At 37.9% G+C, this 15,389-nt stretch overlaps 1 protein-coding gene across 2 annotated transcripts in view; it reads right to left on the minus strand.

The window, feature by feature from the left end:
• The window catches only part of CDK17 (cyclin dependent kinase 17), a 99,349-nt gene that overhangs the window by 40,304 nt on the left and 43,656 nt on the right, over positions 1-15,389 (minus strand). For both annotated transcript variants that reach the window (XM_082666381.1, XM_082666382.1), the window contains exon 2: positions 7,547-7,693. In XM_082666381.1, the coding sequence (XP_082522507.1) occupies positions 7,547-7,664 (118 nt within the window). In that variant the 5' untranslated portion in view covers positions 7,665-7,693. The remainder of the gene's footprint in view (positions 1-7,546; positions 7,694-15,389) is intronic.

Raw genomic sequence — 15,389 nt, forward strand, 5'->3', positions numbered from 1 at the left:
TGGCAAAGAGTTTGACTTATTAGAGCAATGGTCCTCAAACTTTAACATGTTTCAGCATCACCTTCAAAGACTTGTTAAAACACAAGATTTCTGGGTCCCACCCCCAGACCTCCTGATTCAGTAAGTCAGGCATTGAATCCAAAAATTTGCATCTCTAACAAATTCCCAGGTGATGCTGATGTTACTCGTCCAGGGGTCACACTTTGAGAACCACTGCATCAGAGAAACAGAAAGAAAGCAAGTGTAGCTATAGTAGTAATTGTGGGGGGAACAGTGTTATTAAGTAAGATCAGAGAGAGAAGCAGATTTATATGTCACCACAGAAGTCTAAATTTCACTCTGAGATTGGAAGCAGTTATGGTAGCTCTGAAGTAGGAGGTAATATGATCTGATTCATGTTTTAAAAATATCACTCTGAGGGGTCAGGGATAGTGGGAGGTAAGGAGGCAGGGACGACTTATAAAGGGGTAGCATGCGAGCGGTCTCTTTGTGGCAGCTGAGTAGCTCTTTATCCTGACTGCACTGGTGGTTACATGAATCCACACATGTGATAAAATGACATAGAATTATATTGACGCTTTATTCCAATGTTAATTTCCTGCGTTTGACAATGTTCTATAGTCACAGAAGGTGTAACCAAAAGCGGGGGGGTGGGGGTACTGAGAGAAGGTACAAGCAATCTCTCATACTATCTCTGCAACTTCCCCTGAATCTATTAATTATCAAAAATTTAAAAAATTTTTAAACATCACTCTGGTTGCTGCTGGAGAACAGATGATAGGAAAACAACAGAAGGGAAACAGGAGGAGGAGACTATTGTATAGTACTCGAAGCAACAAATAATGGTGGCCTGGACTAGGATGAAGAGAAGCAGGCAGATTTAGGATATACTACACAAAGGCAGAACCAGAAGGCCAGCAGACTTGGCTGCAAAATTACTTTCATACATACTCTCCGCACCCCACCACAGCTTTTAGTGATAACCTACATTAAAAATATTTATCCAAAGAAAAATTTTAAATCTCCAATAGAGTGACTGTTAAAAATATATGAAATACAATATGTGAAAGGACAATTGGAATCAAGTGTCAAGTATGCAAATGACTATCATTAACAGTGAGTTTTTAAAAGTTATTTATGTAGTAAATATATAGGAAACTACAATGGTAGAGGAGGGAAGAAAGGGTAAAAGAGAAAATAATCAAGGATAATTCCTGGATTTCTAGCTTTAAGTGGTTTAGGTTAAGTGAGGCAAGTTGGAGTAGAAGCTGATTTGGTGGGGGGAGGAAATCAAGCTTTGTGGTTTAGTCATATGTATTAAATTTAAGGTTCTTATTAGACATCTATGTGGAGAAGCCAAGTAAGCATTTCGATATGAATCTAAAGATCCAGAAAAAAATCCTGACTAGAGAAACAAATTTCGGTGTAGTCAGCATTACATAGTAGCTGAAGTCATAGGACTAGATGAGGTCAAATATTCACACATTTCAAGATTATGACAGCAATTAACTGGACAGTTCAGTAAGATAATAATACTCTATTTTAAAAAGAAGTGGAAACCTTTAAGGCATTATGCTAAATGAAATAAGTTAGACACAAGAGGACAAATAGACAAAGGAGAATAGTGGTTACCAGGTCCTGAAGGGAGAGGAGAATGGGGAATTACTATTTTGTTTTTTTATAATTTTTATTTTATATTGAAGTATAGTTGATTTACAATGTTGTGTTAGTTTTAGGTGTACAGCACAGTGATTCAATTACACATATACGTGTATCCATTGTTTTTCAGATTCTTTTCCCATATAGGTTATTACAGACTACTGATCTTTCTGTTTTCTTTTTTTTTTAATTAATTAAATTTTGGCTGCATTGGGTCTTCGTTGCTGCGCGCAGGCTTTCTCTAGTTGTGGCGAGCGGGGGCTACTCTTGGTGCAGTGCAAGGGCTTCTCATGGAGGTGGCTTCTCTTGTTGCAGAGCACGGGCTCTGGGCGTGCGGGCTTCAGTAGTTGTGGTTCACGGGCTCTAGAGAGCAGGCTCAGTAGTTGTGGCATGCTGGCTCAGTAGTTGTGGCACACGGGCTTAGCTGCTCTGCGGCATGTGGGATCTTCCCAGACGAGAACTCGAGCCTGTGTCCCCTGCATTGGCAGGTGGATTCTCAACCACTGCGCCACCAGGGAAGTCCGGAATTACTGTTTAATGTGTACAGTGTTTCAGTCTGGGCTGATGAAAAAGTTCTAGATATGGTTAGTGGTGGTGGCTGCACAGCAATGTGAATGTATGTACTAACACTAAAACTGTATGCTTCAAAATGGTTAAAATAGTAAATTACAGGTTATATATATTTTACAATATATTTTTAAAAGTAATGGAAATCTATATGAAAACCTGCACTAGATCTTTCCTATTCTATAATTAGTTCCAAGTAAGGATTTCAATGACTTTTTAATATCATAACATGGCAATCATTAGATTCCACTAAGAAATTTATTTGACATCTTATTTGGATATTCTGATTATGTGTACTACTATGATCAGGAGAACGAATTTCTTAGCCAACACCTCGTAGCCTTAACTCACTCTCTGGTTCCTAATCCTGCTCTTGTAAGCTCTCTTATTAACCCGATCCTATTCCAGACCCTACATACATCCAATGAAGTCTGTGCTTTCAGCCTCATCCTCTCACAGACCTTGTCCTATTTGGAGGAGTTAGCACTACTTAGAACACCCTATGTCATCCACTATTGTCAAAAACTGTCACTGCTACCATGTAGTGTAGCAGTCCCCAACCTTCTTAGCACCAGGGACCGTTCCGTGGAAGACAACTTTTCCACAGATAGGGTGGGGTGGGGTGGGGGTGGGGGATGGTTCAGGCGGTAATGCGAGCCATGGGGAGCGATGGGGAGCGGCAGATGAAGCTTTGCTCACTTGCCCGCCGCTCACCTCCTGCTGTGCTCACCTCCTGCTGTTCGGCCCCGGGGGTGGGGGTGGGGGGTTGGGGACCCCGATGTATCAGATTACCAGGAGAAAGGGAGAAACCTGGAAATAAGACAAGGTCTCACAATATCCATAAAACTAGTCTTGTTAATTCTGAACAACACGATAAACTGTCCCAGTGCACAGACTGAGGAGTAAGGACAAGAAACTGAATATCAGGAAAACTGGACCATTTCAATCTTTGCCTTTTGGGGGTTTTTTTTGTTCTTGTTATTGCTGCCTTTGTAAGCCTCAAATAGTTTACGTGTAATAAAACACTACTTTTGCCTTTCTATAAGTGTGATCTATTCTCTTCATCATAATTAAATTGTCACCTGTCCTCCTCATCAAATCAATAATTTCAATACACTTCATTACAGAGTAAGGCTAACTACTTAAAGACAACATCATGAAATGTAACTTTCTGTATGTCTAAAATCATAGTAAGACTTCTAGCAAGCAAATCAAGAATCTATGAGAAAAAGGTATTTTTCAGATGAACTGTTTTTACTGAGATGAAATTCACTAACATAAAATTAATCATTTTATTTGGTAGATGTACAATGTTGTACAACCATCCCTTCTATTTAGTTCCAAAATATTTTCATCACTACCAAAGGAGACCCTGTATCTACTACACAGTCACTCCGCATTCCCCCCTCTCCTGAGTCCCTGGCAACCACTCAGCTGCTTTTTGTCTCTGGATTTACCTATTCTGGATATTTCATAAAAACGGAATCATAGAATATGTGACCTTTGGGGTCTGGCTTCTTTCAGTTTTCAAGATTCATCCATATTGTAGCATGTATCAGTACCTCATTCCATTTTATGATTGAATAATATTCCATTCCCGGAATATGTCACATTTTGTTTATACATTCATCTGTTGATGGACATTTGAGTTGTTTCCACCTTTTGCATACTGTAAATACTGCTGCTATAAATATAAACATTCATGTGCAAGATTCTGTTTGAATACTTGTTTCAATTATTTGGATATATTCCTAGGAATGGAACTACTGGGTTATATGGTAATTCTATTTTTAACTTCTGAGGAACTGAGATGAATTAATGTTTGACAGTTTTTTTTAAAATGAAATATTCAGTGCCTTCTCAGTTACTAAGAAAAAAAAAATCTGATGTGCTCAGAATTCTCTTTCCTTGAAAGTACTTTAGAAAAAAATGTTTCTTATACTTCAGTTTGTAAATTTTAGTGCAAAAATTTCATTTTATAATTAGGAAAAGCTGTACTGAGTTAAGGCCAGTATGCTTAAATCAACCAAGTTTGCAAACTTTCAACCTAATTTTAACATACTAAATATAAATTCAAGAGTCCTCTTTCCCTGGGGTTCAATCCACCGATCAATCTGTAAACACACTAGCTTATCTAGAAAGGTACTCTAATGCGAACTATAATTATATTATACATTTATAACTGAGTTAAAGCCTTCACAGTATGACTCATAATTATCAAAATAGAGATAATAGCTCAAATTCTCTTTGGATGGAGGTAGAACATGTATGAGTGACAGTGTATGTACATTTTGATACACCAACTGTATCATATGCATTATAATTTTTCCAAGATTTTTATAGTATTAGCCCCATTTAGGTGTACTTTCTCATTTTATTTGTCCTAGAATATGCATGAGAGACACCTGCCTATATATAATGCAAGAGTAAGAGGATTCTGCTCATACAAGTGACTGAACAAAAGACAGGAGATGAAAAATTGGTTTAGTTTAAGAAAGTTATAAACTATATTCTTCCTCCTCAAGCCAGCACTACCACTATATAGTTGTTAGACAAATATCACTTGCTTTACAAACTGGTTATAGTGTATGTGAGAAGATCTTTTAAGAAGTATAGTCTTGGGCTTCCCTGGTGGCGCAGTGGTTGAGAGTCCGCCTGCTGATGCAGGGGACGCGGGTTCGTGCCCCGGTCTGGGAAGATCCCACATGCCGCGGAGCGGCTGGGCCCGTGAGCCATGGCCGCTGAGCCTGCGCATCCGGAGCCTGTGCTCTGCAACGGGAGAGGCCACAACAGTGAGAGGCCTGCTTACCGCAAAATTAAAAAAAAAAAAAAAAAAAAAAGAAGTATAGTCTACCTCTTCTCATTCATTAAACCATATTCAGACACAGACTGTGTGTGTTACCGATCTTAGGAGCTTTTTACCTTTAAGATAAACTCCATAAAGAAAGAAAATGTTGGAACCAGCTATCAGGTACTGAAAGATAACCAAAAAGGTAACGAATCTTTGTGAAAGCTGTCCCATGTGCCGTTGTCATACATAGGAAATAAGTAATAGCAGATATAACTCAGAGATAGCCTATGCTACCAGCAATCTCTGCAACCCAAGAGGAATCAGTCTATTATGACATCTTCAAGTATTATTTCAAGTAATTCGAAAAACTTAAAGAGGAAACTCAGCAGAGTTTCTATTTTCTCTTCTTTACTAATTGTTAATGTTACTATTAGAATAAAAGTAAACTTTAAACTATGTTCTACTTGAAAAAAATTTTCAACGTTTCACCATTCATTATAAATTAAGCATGTTTTAAGACAATACTAAAATATTCCAGGAAATATGCTATGAATCTAAAATATTAATTAGCTCTCCAAAAAGTATGTACATTTTCTTTGACTCACACTCTTTTTTTATTTTTAAGAGGTTTGTCTTGTAGTCAAATTCCCATCCAGAATGTGTTCCCAGAAAGCATCTATCAAGATGTATTCTGTGCTTTACTCCTGAATATCATTGGCGAATAGCTCGCAAGACTCGTGGAGTGGATCATAAGAATGAATATACAGGGTTTAATTAATAACAAGAAATCAAAGGGGATCTGAGAGAGAATTAAGGATTTTTCTCCTGGCAAAAGGAATAAAAGTAAAACATTATAATATCAGCTTTGAGATTTGATCCAAATGTAAAATATTTCTCTCCTAAAGTAAATTATAACCAAATTATTATTTTAAATTTTCTACCAAACTCATCTATGTTTCCCCTCCTATATTATGAGCCAGATAACCTTGAGTAAAATAATGACCCTTCTGAGGAAGAGATAAACTGAAGGTTGGGTAGGATAAATTACTTACCCAGAGTCATGTAACTAATAAGTGTGTAAGTGTATCCCAAATTCCAATCCATGACTTTTTTAAAAAATAAATTTATTTATTTATTTTATTTTTGGCTGCGTTGGGTCTTTGTTGCTGCACACGGGCTTTCTCTAGTTGCGGTGAGCGGGGTCTGCTCTTCATTGCTGTACGCGGGCTTCTCATTACGGTGGCTTCTCTTGCTGTGGAACATGGGCTCTAGGTGCGTGAGCTTCAATAGTTGTGGCATGCGGGCTCAGTAGTTGTGGCTCACGGGCTCCAGAGCACAGTCTCAGTAGTTGTGGCACATGGGCATAGTTGCTCCGCGGCATGTGGGATCTTCCCGGACCAAGGTTTGAACCCATGTCCCCTGCATTGGCAGGCGGATTCTTAACCACTGCGCCACCAGGGAAGTCCCAATCCATGACTTTTAAAGTCCAGAGCACTTTCCATTATACCTTTCCCTCTCTCACAAGGACAGTTACATTTCATCCAGAGGGGGTGAGGGTATTCATGTTTTCACCAACTGCCACAAACCTCTAAACAGAAGAACTTCAGGCAGAGGCAAGGAAGAGAATCTGCACATTATGACACACTGGCAGCCATTCCTGTAAGCTCCTTCCTGGTTATTACTATGACATCTCTAGGGCTATTTCAGTTTTGAATATGTAGGCTTGTTCTACAGATTTCATCAGGATTTTGCATTTTAATCCATTCAATTTAACAAACTTTTTATTTTATATCAACATCTGTGTACTAACTACTTTACACTGTGAAAAGAACTGTCAAACTTGTGAAACATTATATGCCTATCTACTATTAACTGCTTTCAATACTATGGATAGATTCTTTGGTCAATATAAAGTAAAAAAATGGTATGATTCACTCATATGATAAACCTTGTCATCTATGTGGATAGTCAATATATGCATATATAATGTTATAAAACTGATGAAATTTAAAACAGGAATTTCACAAACTTTTTTTTGGGGGGGCCACGCCGCATGGCTTGTGGGACCTTAATTCCCTGACCAGTGATTGAACCCAGGCCCTCGGCAGTGAAAGCACAGAGTCTTAACCACTGGACCACCAGGGAATTCCCAGGAATTTCACAAACTTACTATGCACTTTTAAGCTGTATAAACTTTGGTTATAAGAAAATAAAAATATTTAAATGTTAATTTTAAAATAGCTACTTAACTAGGATAATATTATACAAAGTATTCTTATTTAAGAACTGATGAAAAATGGAAAGATAAACAGGATAGAGAATTCATCAGGGTTAGAGACCAGCTATAGTAACACTGTTGGAGTAAGAATGGAACATTCCAGTAAGCAAGCCAAAGTTATTGAACTAGGGAAGGAGGCAGAGAAATAAACAGAAGGAACCTACTAAGGACTAATCAGGAAAGTAAATTTACATTCGATTTATCATGTAATTCAATTCTCTCCTCCCCTTCCCTACCCCCTCAATATTTACCATTATCTTTGCTGCTGTTTTCTTCAATAGTCATTTGTTCAGCCAATTCAGACAACGATTCATCAATAGTCTGGCTTCCTCGAAGCGTGAGGGATAGCCTTCTCTTAAATTTTTTCATCCTATCAACTGAATGTGACTTGAAAAATCCTGAAAGAAGAGAACAGAATGAACATAAGATTAAAGCTATGAATATCTTACAGCTCCAGAAAAATGCTGTTCTCGGTTTACTGGGAATCTTCAAAATAAGAATAAAATGAGGAATTCTCACATCCATCAAACATCACAAAATCCAACCCTTCCTTAAAAAGATCCACTCACTTGAATTAATGCCATACTCATATCGCATCATCAGAAGAGCAAGAATTCTACAAAACTAAAGACTGAGATTTTAAGCATCACAACTAAACTTAGAAGGATTACAAATCTTCCTAAAATGAGCTTTGTAAAAACCAATTTAGTGAAAATATATCATTATTTTGATGTGTAGGTTCCATTATTATAAATATCAATCATCATATTGGAACCAGTCAGTGATACCTTTAAATATAACTGAGGGGATAAGACAGGTGAAAGAGGTGGGGTAGGGAGAATAAAGAATGATGCTTGACAATTTATTAAACAGCTCCAACAGAAATTTTCTTTTTTAACTTCTTATTTAGCCAATATATTGGGGGTTTGTTCTTCCCCCCACCCTGGTCAGCTGTCAGGAGTCTCCTCCTATTATTTTAACAATGCCAAATTTTAGAAGGAAAAAATAAAAGTCAAATTAACAGGTTTCAAATGCCTACTCCATACTAGACACTCTCATGTCTCTGGAATTAGGAATTAGTCTTCCTAATTCTAAAGAGCATACTATACTATCCCATTTTCACAAATAAGCAAATAGGCTCAAAGAAGTTCCCTGACAGAAGGCAAACAAACAATTATGGATAGAACTGAGATTTAAAACTAAGATTACCATTTACCTTTTCCCCCACATTTTAACATCTCTGAAATCAGGATGTATCACAATTACAGTTAAGTCCCCTACATACGAATGAGTTCCATTCCAAGAGCGTGTTCATAAGTCCAATTTGTTCATAAGTCCAACAAAGTTAGCCTAGGTACTCAACTAACACACACAGCTATACAGTACTGTACTGTAATAGGTTTATAATACTTTTCACACAAATAGTACATAAAAACAAACACAAAAAATAAAGAAAACATTTTTAATCTTACAGTACACTACCTTGAAAAGTACAGTAGTACAGTACAACAGTTGGCATACAGGGGCTGGCATCGAGTGAACAGGCAAGAAGAGTTACTGACTGGAGGAGGGAGAGGAGGTGGGAACTGGCAGAGCTGAAGGATCATCTGCAATAGGAGATGGAGGGCAAGCTGCAATTTCACTCACGCCTGATGTTGATGGAACACATATCACATCTCTGAAAGTTCACAACTTGAAGGTTTGTATGTAGGGGACTTACTGTAATGGGATGTCAATTATAATTGACAGCTTTCTTTTTTCCTAGTAGTACATACACTAATGGTATAATTCATAGTGGAGTCTTGGATATGATCAAACAAGGTATTTGCTGCCAAAACCAATTCCTCAATTATTTACCTGTAACTTCTTTTCTAATTTACAGTCTTAATTGTGGTGAGCTAGTTTACCAGATTACCAAGTGTACTGTAACCATTACCCCAACTAAGAGCTGCTTCTAACTCCCCTATGCTAAAATACCTGTTTTACCATCCAGCTCTGGATATCTATCTTGAATCTGTAAGTATTTTGCTTATTTTCTCATCCTAGGGCTCTATTCCAAGTAGCTGAGTGTGCTGAACAAGTGAACTCTACATAAGATATTTTTAATGAATAATTTTTGTTTGCTCAAAGGCTCGGGGTAGGGTACTGAATACAAGTTTATAAGTGATAATACTATGTTTTACCAACTCTGTTTTACATACTTAAAGACAAATCAATGTTGCGGGATATTTTCGACTAACTAACCTTCCAGCTGACCTCTTTTCAGCAGTGCCTAAACCGCAGTTAAACTGATCTACTGGGTTCTAAATTTTAGTTACTGTATTTTCAATCCTAGAATTCCTATTTGATCCCTTTCTATAGATTCAAGTTCTCTACTGCAATTCTTCACCTTGCCATCTATTTTCATGACTAGGTGATAGTATTTTAAAGTTCTTGTCTATAACTGCAGAATTACACAACCTATGAATAACATGCATAACCTGTTTCTATGCTGGTTTTTCTCTGTTGGTCCTGTTGAATGCATAGTGATTTTTTTACTGAATACTACACATTGTATGTGAATGACTGTATGAAAATATGGAAGAAAAAATGTAGAAGCTCTGGATGATGTTATTATCTTCTTCCAGAAAGGATTTAATTTTTTTCTAACAAGCAGTCAGAGTAAGAGATTACCTCAGTCCAATCAGGAACAGAGCTGGCTTGAGACTGAGTTTCAGATACTGTAAAGTCTGGCCTACTTCTGTTTGTTCCCACTCCTATGGTGTGGCCTTTCAAAAGATTCAAACTGCAAACCTAGGACTAAAACAACAACAGAAACTATTGAAAGCTCCACTCAACTCCCTCAGTTGCTTTTTGCTCACCTCTCATACACTGCTCAACTTTTATCTTCTTATCCAAAAGAGCTTAAGAGTTAGAAAATATCTCTAGAGGAAACCCACAGAATACGTCTATTTCTCTTCTCTCCTGAATCTTTACTCCTGAAGTCTTGACTGACTCAAAAGCTCTACGATGCCTTCAAACTATATTTTTTCCCTAGTCTCATAGGGAGCCTTAGTCTGACACAAGTTCCTCCCATCACAGGCAGAAATGGACATTCAGATGTGGATTAAAGGAGATAACATATACTTTAGCAAACAAGGTGAATTTATAGGAGGCAGTCAGTAAACTTTAAGAGTTGTTTCCAACTAAGAAACCTGTAACTATATGGCTGTCCTAAATGCTAGATTCTTTACTTCTCAAAGTCAGCCTTTATATAGCTCTACCTTGACAGTCAGTAATCCATGCCATTTGCTTAAAACATATTAGATATTTAAGGTGAATTGAGCTATCACCAATCTTCATCTACCCTTTTGTTTCTCTAAGAATTGATACTAGAGACACCCTCCTTTGTATCCAGAATCATCCTGTGCAGTTAAGGGGTAACTCTGCAAGCTTGGGGGGTTAAACTCTGCATATTCCAAAGAAAGGAATCACCTAAGACAAGCTCCTAGAAGATAACCTCTGACCCCTTGCAATATCCTGCCTGATAAATTTCTTTGTACACCTAAAATCTTGGGCCACATCAGGTAATTTATATTAACAATGTGAATTATGGTAAATCCCTATCTCTGTATGCCTGGGGCTTTGGGCCACACCATTTATCAGCCTGACCTCAGGCGGGAGGAGGAATAAGGGAAACTGGAGACTAAGTAACTAAAGACAGTCATGTAGGTACTTCCATGCCTATGTAATTGACCCCTAAAAAAACCTCTGGACACGAAGATTCAGGTAAGCTTCCCTGGCTGGCACCACTTTGCCATGCTGTCATACAGGACAACTGGAGGAATGGAGCACTATCGTGCAACTCCACTAGGAGAGGATAACTGGAAACTCACACCTGGTTTCTCTTGGACTCCACCCTATATACCCTTTCCCCTTTGCTGATTTTAATCTGTTATCTTTTCACTGTAATAAAACAATCATGAGTTTCACAGCTTTTCTCTGATTTCTGTGCCCTTTTAGCAAATTATCAAGCATGAGAGTATCTTAGGAACCCTCAACACACACTCCTTCAAGAAATCTGTGTGCCCTAACAAAAACCCCTAAGCGCTAGTAGCTCACAGTTACCAACCTTTTGACTCCAATTTTCTCAGTCATGTGGTCACGAATGTCTACGTAACTATACAAACATCACCACTTCAGAATTTGCACACCATTTTTGAAAGCTTGCTGACCATGTACCTGCCTCTTATTTTAGATGACAAATAAGGATAAAATAACAAACTATAACAGACATGTTATTACAGAATTAATTCACATAACATGGTAACATCCCATTCTGACCATGTATGTGAAAAGTGGTCACTCCAAACTGCCTTGTACTGTAAATAAAAAATATGCACTGGATTTTAAAGACTTAGTATTTTAAAAGAACGTAAAAAATCTATTGTTATATGCATAACATGATTTTGAAAAATTCTAGACATATTTAAGTAAAATTTATCAATATTTCTAAAACTAACTCTACTAATTAAATATACCTGCAAAATACTTTAAAATTCAGTATGGTGCTCACATTATATTTATATTGGGCAATGCCACTATAGAGCGCCAAGTAAATCTTGATGGTTTTAAGTGGGTACAGAAAAGGGGGGGAAAGGGAAATCACATAAGCCTTAACTTTTTCTTCATACAATGCTTTTGAACAATGTATTAGTTGAAATTCTATGTGTTTATAACTCAGAACAGTATGCATTTCCATCAAGAGTGAAGAAAATTCTAGTATATAAAGTAACTAACTTTATGTATTTTCTTCTCTGTCAGGAATAAGAAGGACATTTCTAATTCATTAATAAGAGGTGCAGTGGTTAAGAATCCGCCTGCCAATGCAGGGGACACGGTTTCAAGCCCTGATCTGGGAAGATCCCACGTGCCGCAGAGCAACTAAGCCCGTGAGCCACAGCTAAGGAGCCTGCGCTCTAGAGCCCATGAGCCACAACTACTGAGCCCACGTGCCACAACTACTGAAGGCCGGGCACCTAGAGCCCATGCCCCACAACAAGAGAAGCCACCACAATGAGAAGCCCGCGCACCACAACGAAGAGTAGCCCCCGCTCACCGCGACTAGTGAAAGCCCACGCACAGCAACGAAGACCCAATGCAGCCAAAAATAAATTTATAAAAAAGAAAAACTTCATAATAAAACACATCGCATCCTCAAAAAGGTCCTATTTTTTTAATCTTCCATGCTATAACTGTAACCTTTTAATTAAGTCACAATGATCAGTAAACACAGATGTTAAGGAGTTTCATCAACAATGCCTAGATCATTATTAAAGAAAAAATACGCTCAAATTAAAAATTCCTTGACATATCTAATTATCTTTAAGAAGAATTACGCATGTCAACTTTTTTGCCCATTAGGTCGAGGACAAAAACACATGCAATGCTACAATAAAACACCTTTTGTGAAGTAAATATTACTATTTACATTAGCTTGAAGGTTAACTAATATGTACTGTATATTAATAAAGCAGTGCTAAACTACTGATTTCCTAAAACCAAAACCCTTGAGAGTTGCGTTAAAGGACTTCCCTGGTAGTCCAGTGGCTAAGACTCCATACTCCCAACACAAGGGGGCCTGGGTTCAATCCCTGGTCAGTGAACTAGATCCCACATGACGCAACCAAGAGATCGCAAGCTGCAACTAAAGATCTCGCGTGCCGCAACTAAGACCCAGCACAGCCAAATAAATAAATAATATTTTTTAAAAAACAGTTGGGGTAAAATATTTTTTCTGTTTTAGCAAAAACTTTTATTTGGGATTGTTAGGATCTTTACACTGTCATTTTCATGAAGATTAAGATATATTAACAGTAATTTATAGTGAACGCTTAAATATTGTTTTATATTTAAATTCATGCCACTGAAAAAGCTATTTTTACCTTAGAAGTAAATGTACTGTAATTTAAAATAAACTCTAAATAAAAACTCCACAACTGTTTGGTTTTAATATTTTAAAGACTTAGCTATCTAGAGAACAATTATAAATGCTCAAATTTCAACATAAGCTTTACCCTGCAAAGGGCTCTTTCCTGACCCTGACCCTCTCTATTCCTTTATCCTTAGTTGTTTTTTTTTTTACTCACAGCACTTACCACGTATATATAATACATATATATTCCATATATATATATACCCATTCGAATATATCTGTGTGCATGTATAATACAAAACAACTTTTATGCCTTTCTAGTTGTCAAAAAGATCTCCAGCTTTTTGCCATAGCTAGATCAAATTTTAAAAGGTAAAGGGGCAATAAATGATACTCAGAATGACTTACTATAAACCCTGCCTCTTTCTCTTCCTCCCTCCCCATATATATTTATACACACACACACACACACACACACACACACACACACACACAGCTGAAAATGTTCAAAAATCAGTTTCCAACTACAAGTGCTTAAAAGAAACATGTAATGTGTTACCTTACTTTATCACCTAAAATTTGATCTGGGATTGCCTGCTGTACAATTAAGAAATTTTTTCATTTTTTTTTTAATCCTGAAAATGTAACTACAAGCATACATAAGCATGCAGTAAAACAAAGTGCATCTTTATTGCACTTTGTTTTACTCCACAACAGATAATGTGTTTTTTACACTAATGGAACGTTTGCAGCAACCCTCCAAGTCTACAGGTGCCATTTTTCCAAAAGCATTCGCTGACTTCGTGTCTGTCACATTTTGGTAATTCTCACAATATTTCAAACTTTTCCATTATTATTATATTTGTTGGGTTGATCTGTGATCAGCAATCTTTGATGTTACTATTGTAACTGTTTTGGAGCACCACAAACCTCGCCCATCTAAGACAGTAAACTTCATAAATGTTATATGTGTTCTGACTGCTCCACCCACCAGCGGTTCCCCCAACTCTCTCCCTCTCCTCAGGCCTCCCTATTCCCTGAGACACAATACTGAAATTAGGCCAATCAATAACCATACAATGGCCTCCAAGTGTGCAAGTGAGAAGGGTCGCACATCCCTCACTTTAAATCAAAAGCTAAAAATGACTAAGTTTACTGAGGAAAGCATGCTGAAAGCCAAGACAAGCCAAAAGCTAGGCCTCTTGTGCCACACAGTTAGCCAAATTGTGAATGCGGAGGAAATATTCTTGAAGGAAATTAAAAGTGCTACTCCAATGAACACCCGAATAAGAAAGCAAAATAGCCTTACTTCTGATATGGAGAAAGTTTTAATGCGCTGGATGGAAGATCAAGCCAGCCACAACATTCCCTTAAGCCAAAGCCTAAACCACAGCAAGGCCCTAACTCTCTTCAATTCTATGAAGGCGAGAGAGATGAGGAAGCTGAAGAAAAGTCTGAAGCTAGCAGAGGTCGTTGGTTCACGAGGTTTAAGAAAAGATGCTATCTCCATAACATATAAGTACAAGGTGAAGCAGCAAGTGTTGATGTAGAAGCTGCAGCAAGTTATCTAGAAGATTAAGATAATTAATGAAGGTGGCTACCCTATACAACAGATTTTCAATGTAGACAAAACAGCATTCTACTGGAAGAAGATACCATCTAGGACTTTCATAGGAGGGAAAATCAATGCTTGACTTCAAAGCTTCCAAGGAAAGAGTGACTCTGTTGTTAGGGGCTAACGCAGCTGGTGACTTCAAACTGAAGTCAATGTTTATTTACCATTCCAATCATCCTAGGGCCCTTAAGAATTATGCTAAATCTACTCTGCATGTGCTTTGTAAAAGGAACAACAAAGCCTGGATGACAGCACATCTGTCTACAACATGGTTTACCGACTATTTTAAGCCTACTTTTTTTTTTTTTTTTGCAGTTCGCGGGCCTCTCACTGTTGTGGCCTCTCCCGTTGTGGAGCACAGGCTCCAGACGCCCAGGATCAGCGGCCATGGCTCACGGGCCCAGCCGCTCTGCGGCACGTGGGATCTTCCCGGACCGGGGCACGAACCCGTGTCCCCTGCATCGGCAGGCGGACTCTCAACCACTGCGCCACCAGGGAAGCCCCATTTTAAGCCTACTTTTGAGAACTACTGCTCAGAAAAAAAGAATCCTTTCAAAATATTACT

The sequence above is a fragment of the Grampus griseus genome (assembly GCF_964374135.1).
Source record: "Grampus griseus genome assembly, chromosome: 11".
Lineage (NCBI taxonomy): Eukaryota > Metazoa > Chordata > Mammalia > Artiodactyla > Delphinidae > Grampus > Grampus griseus.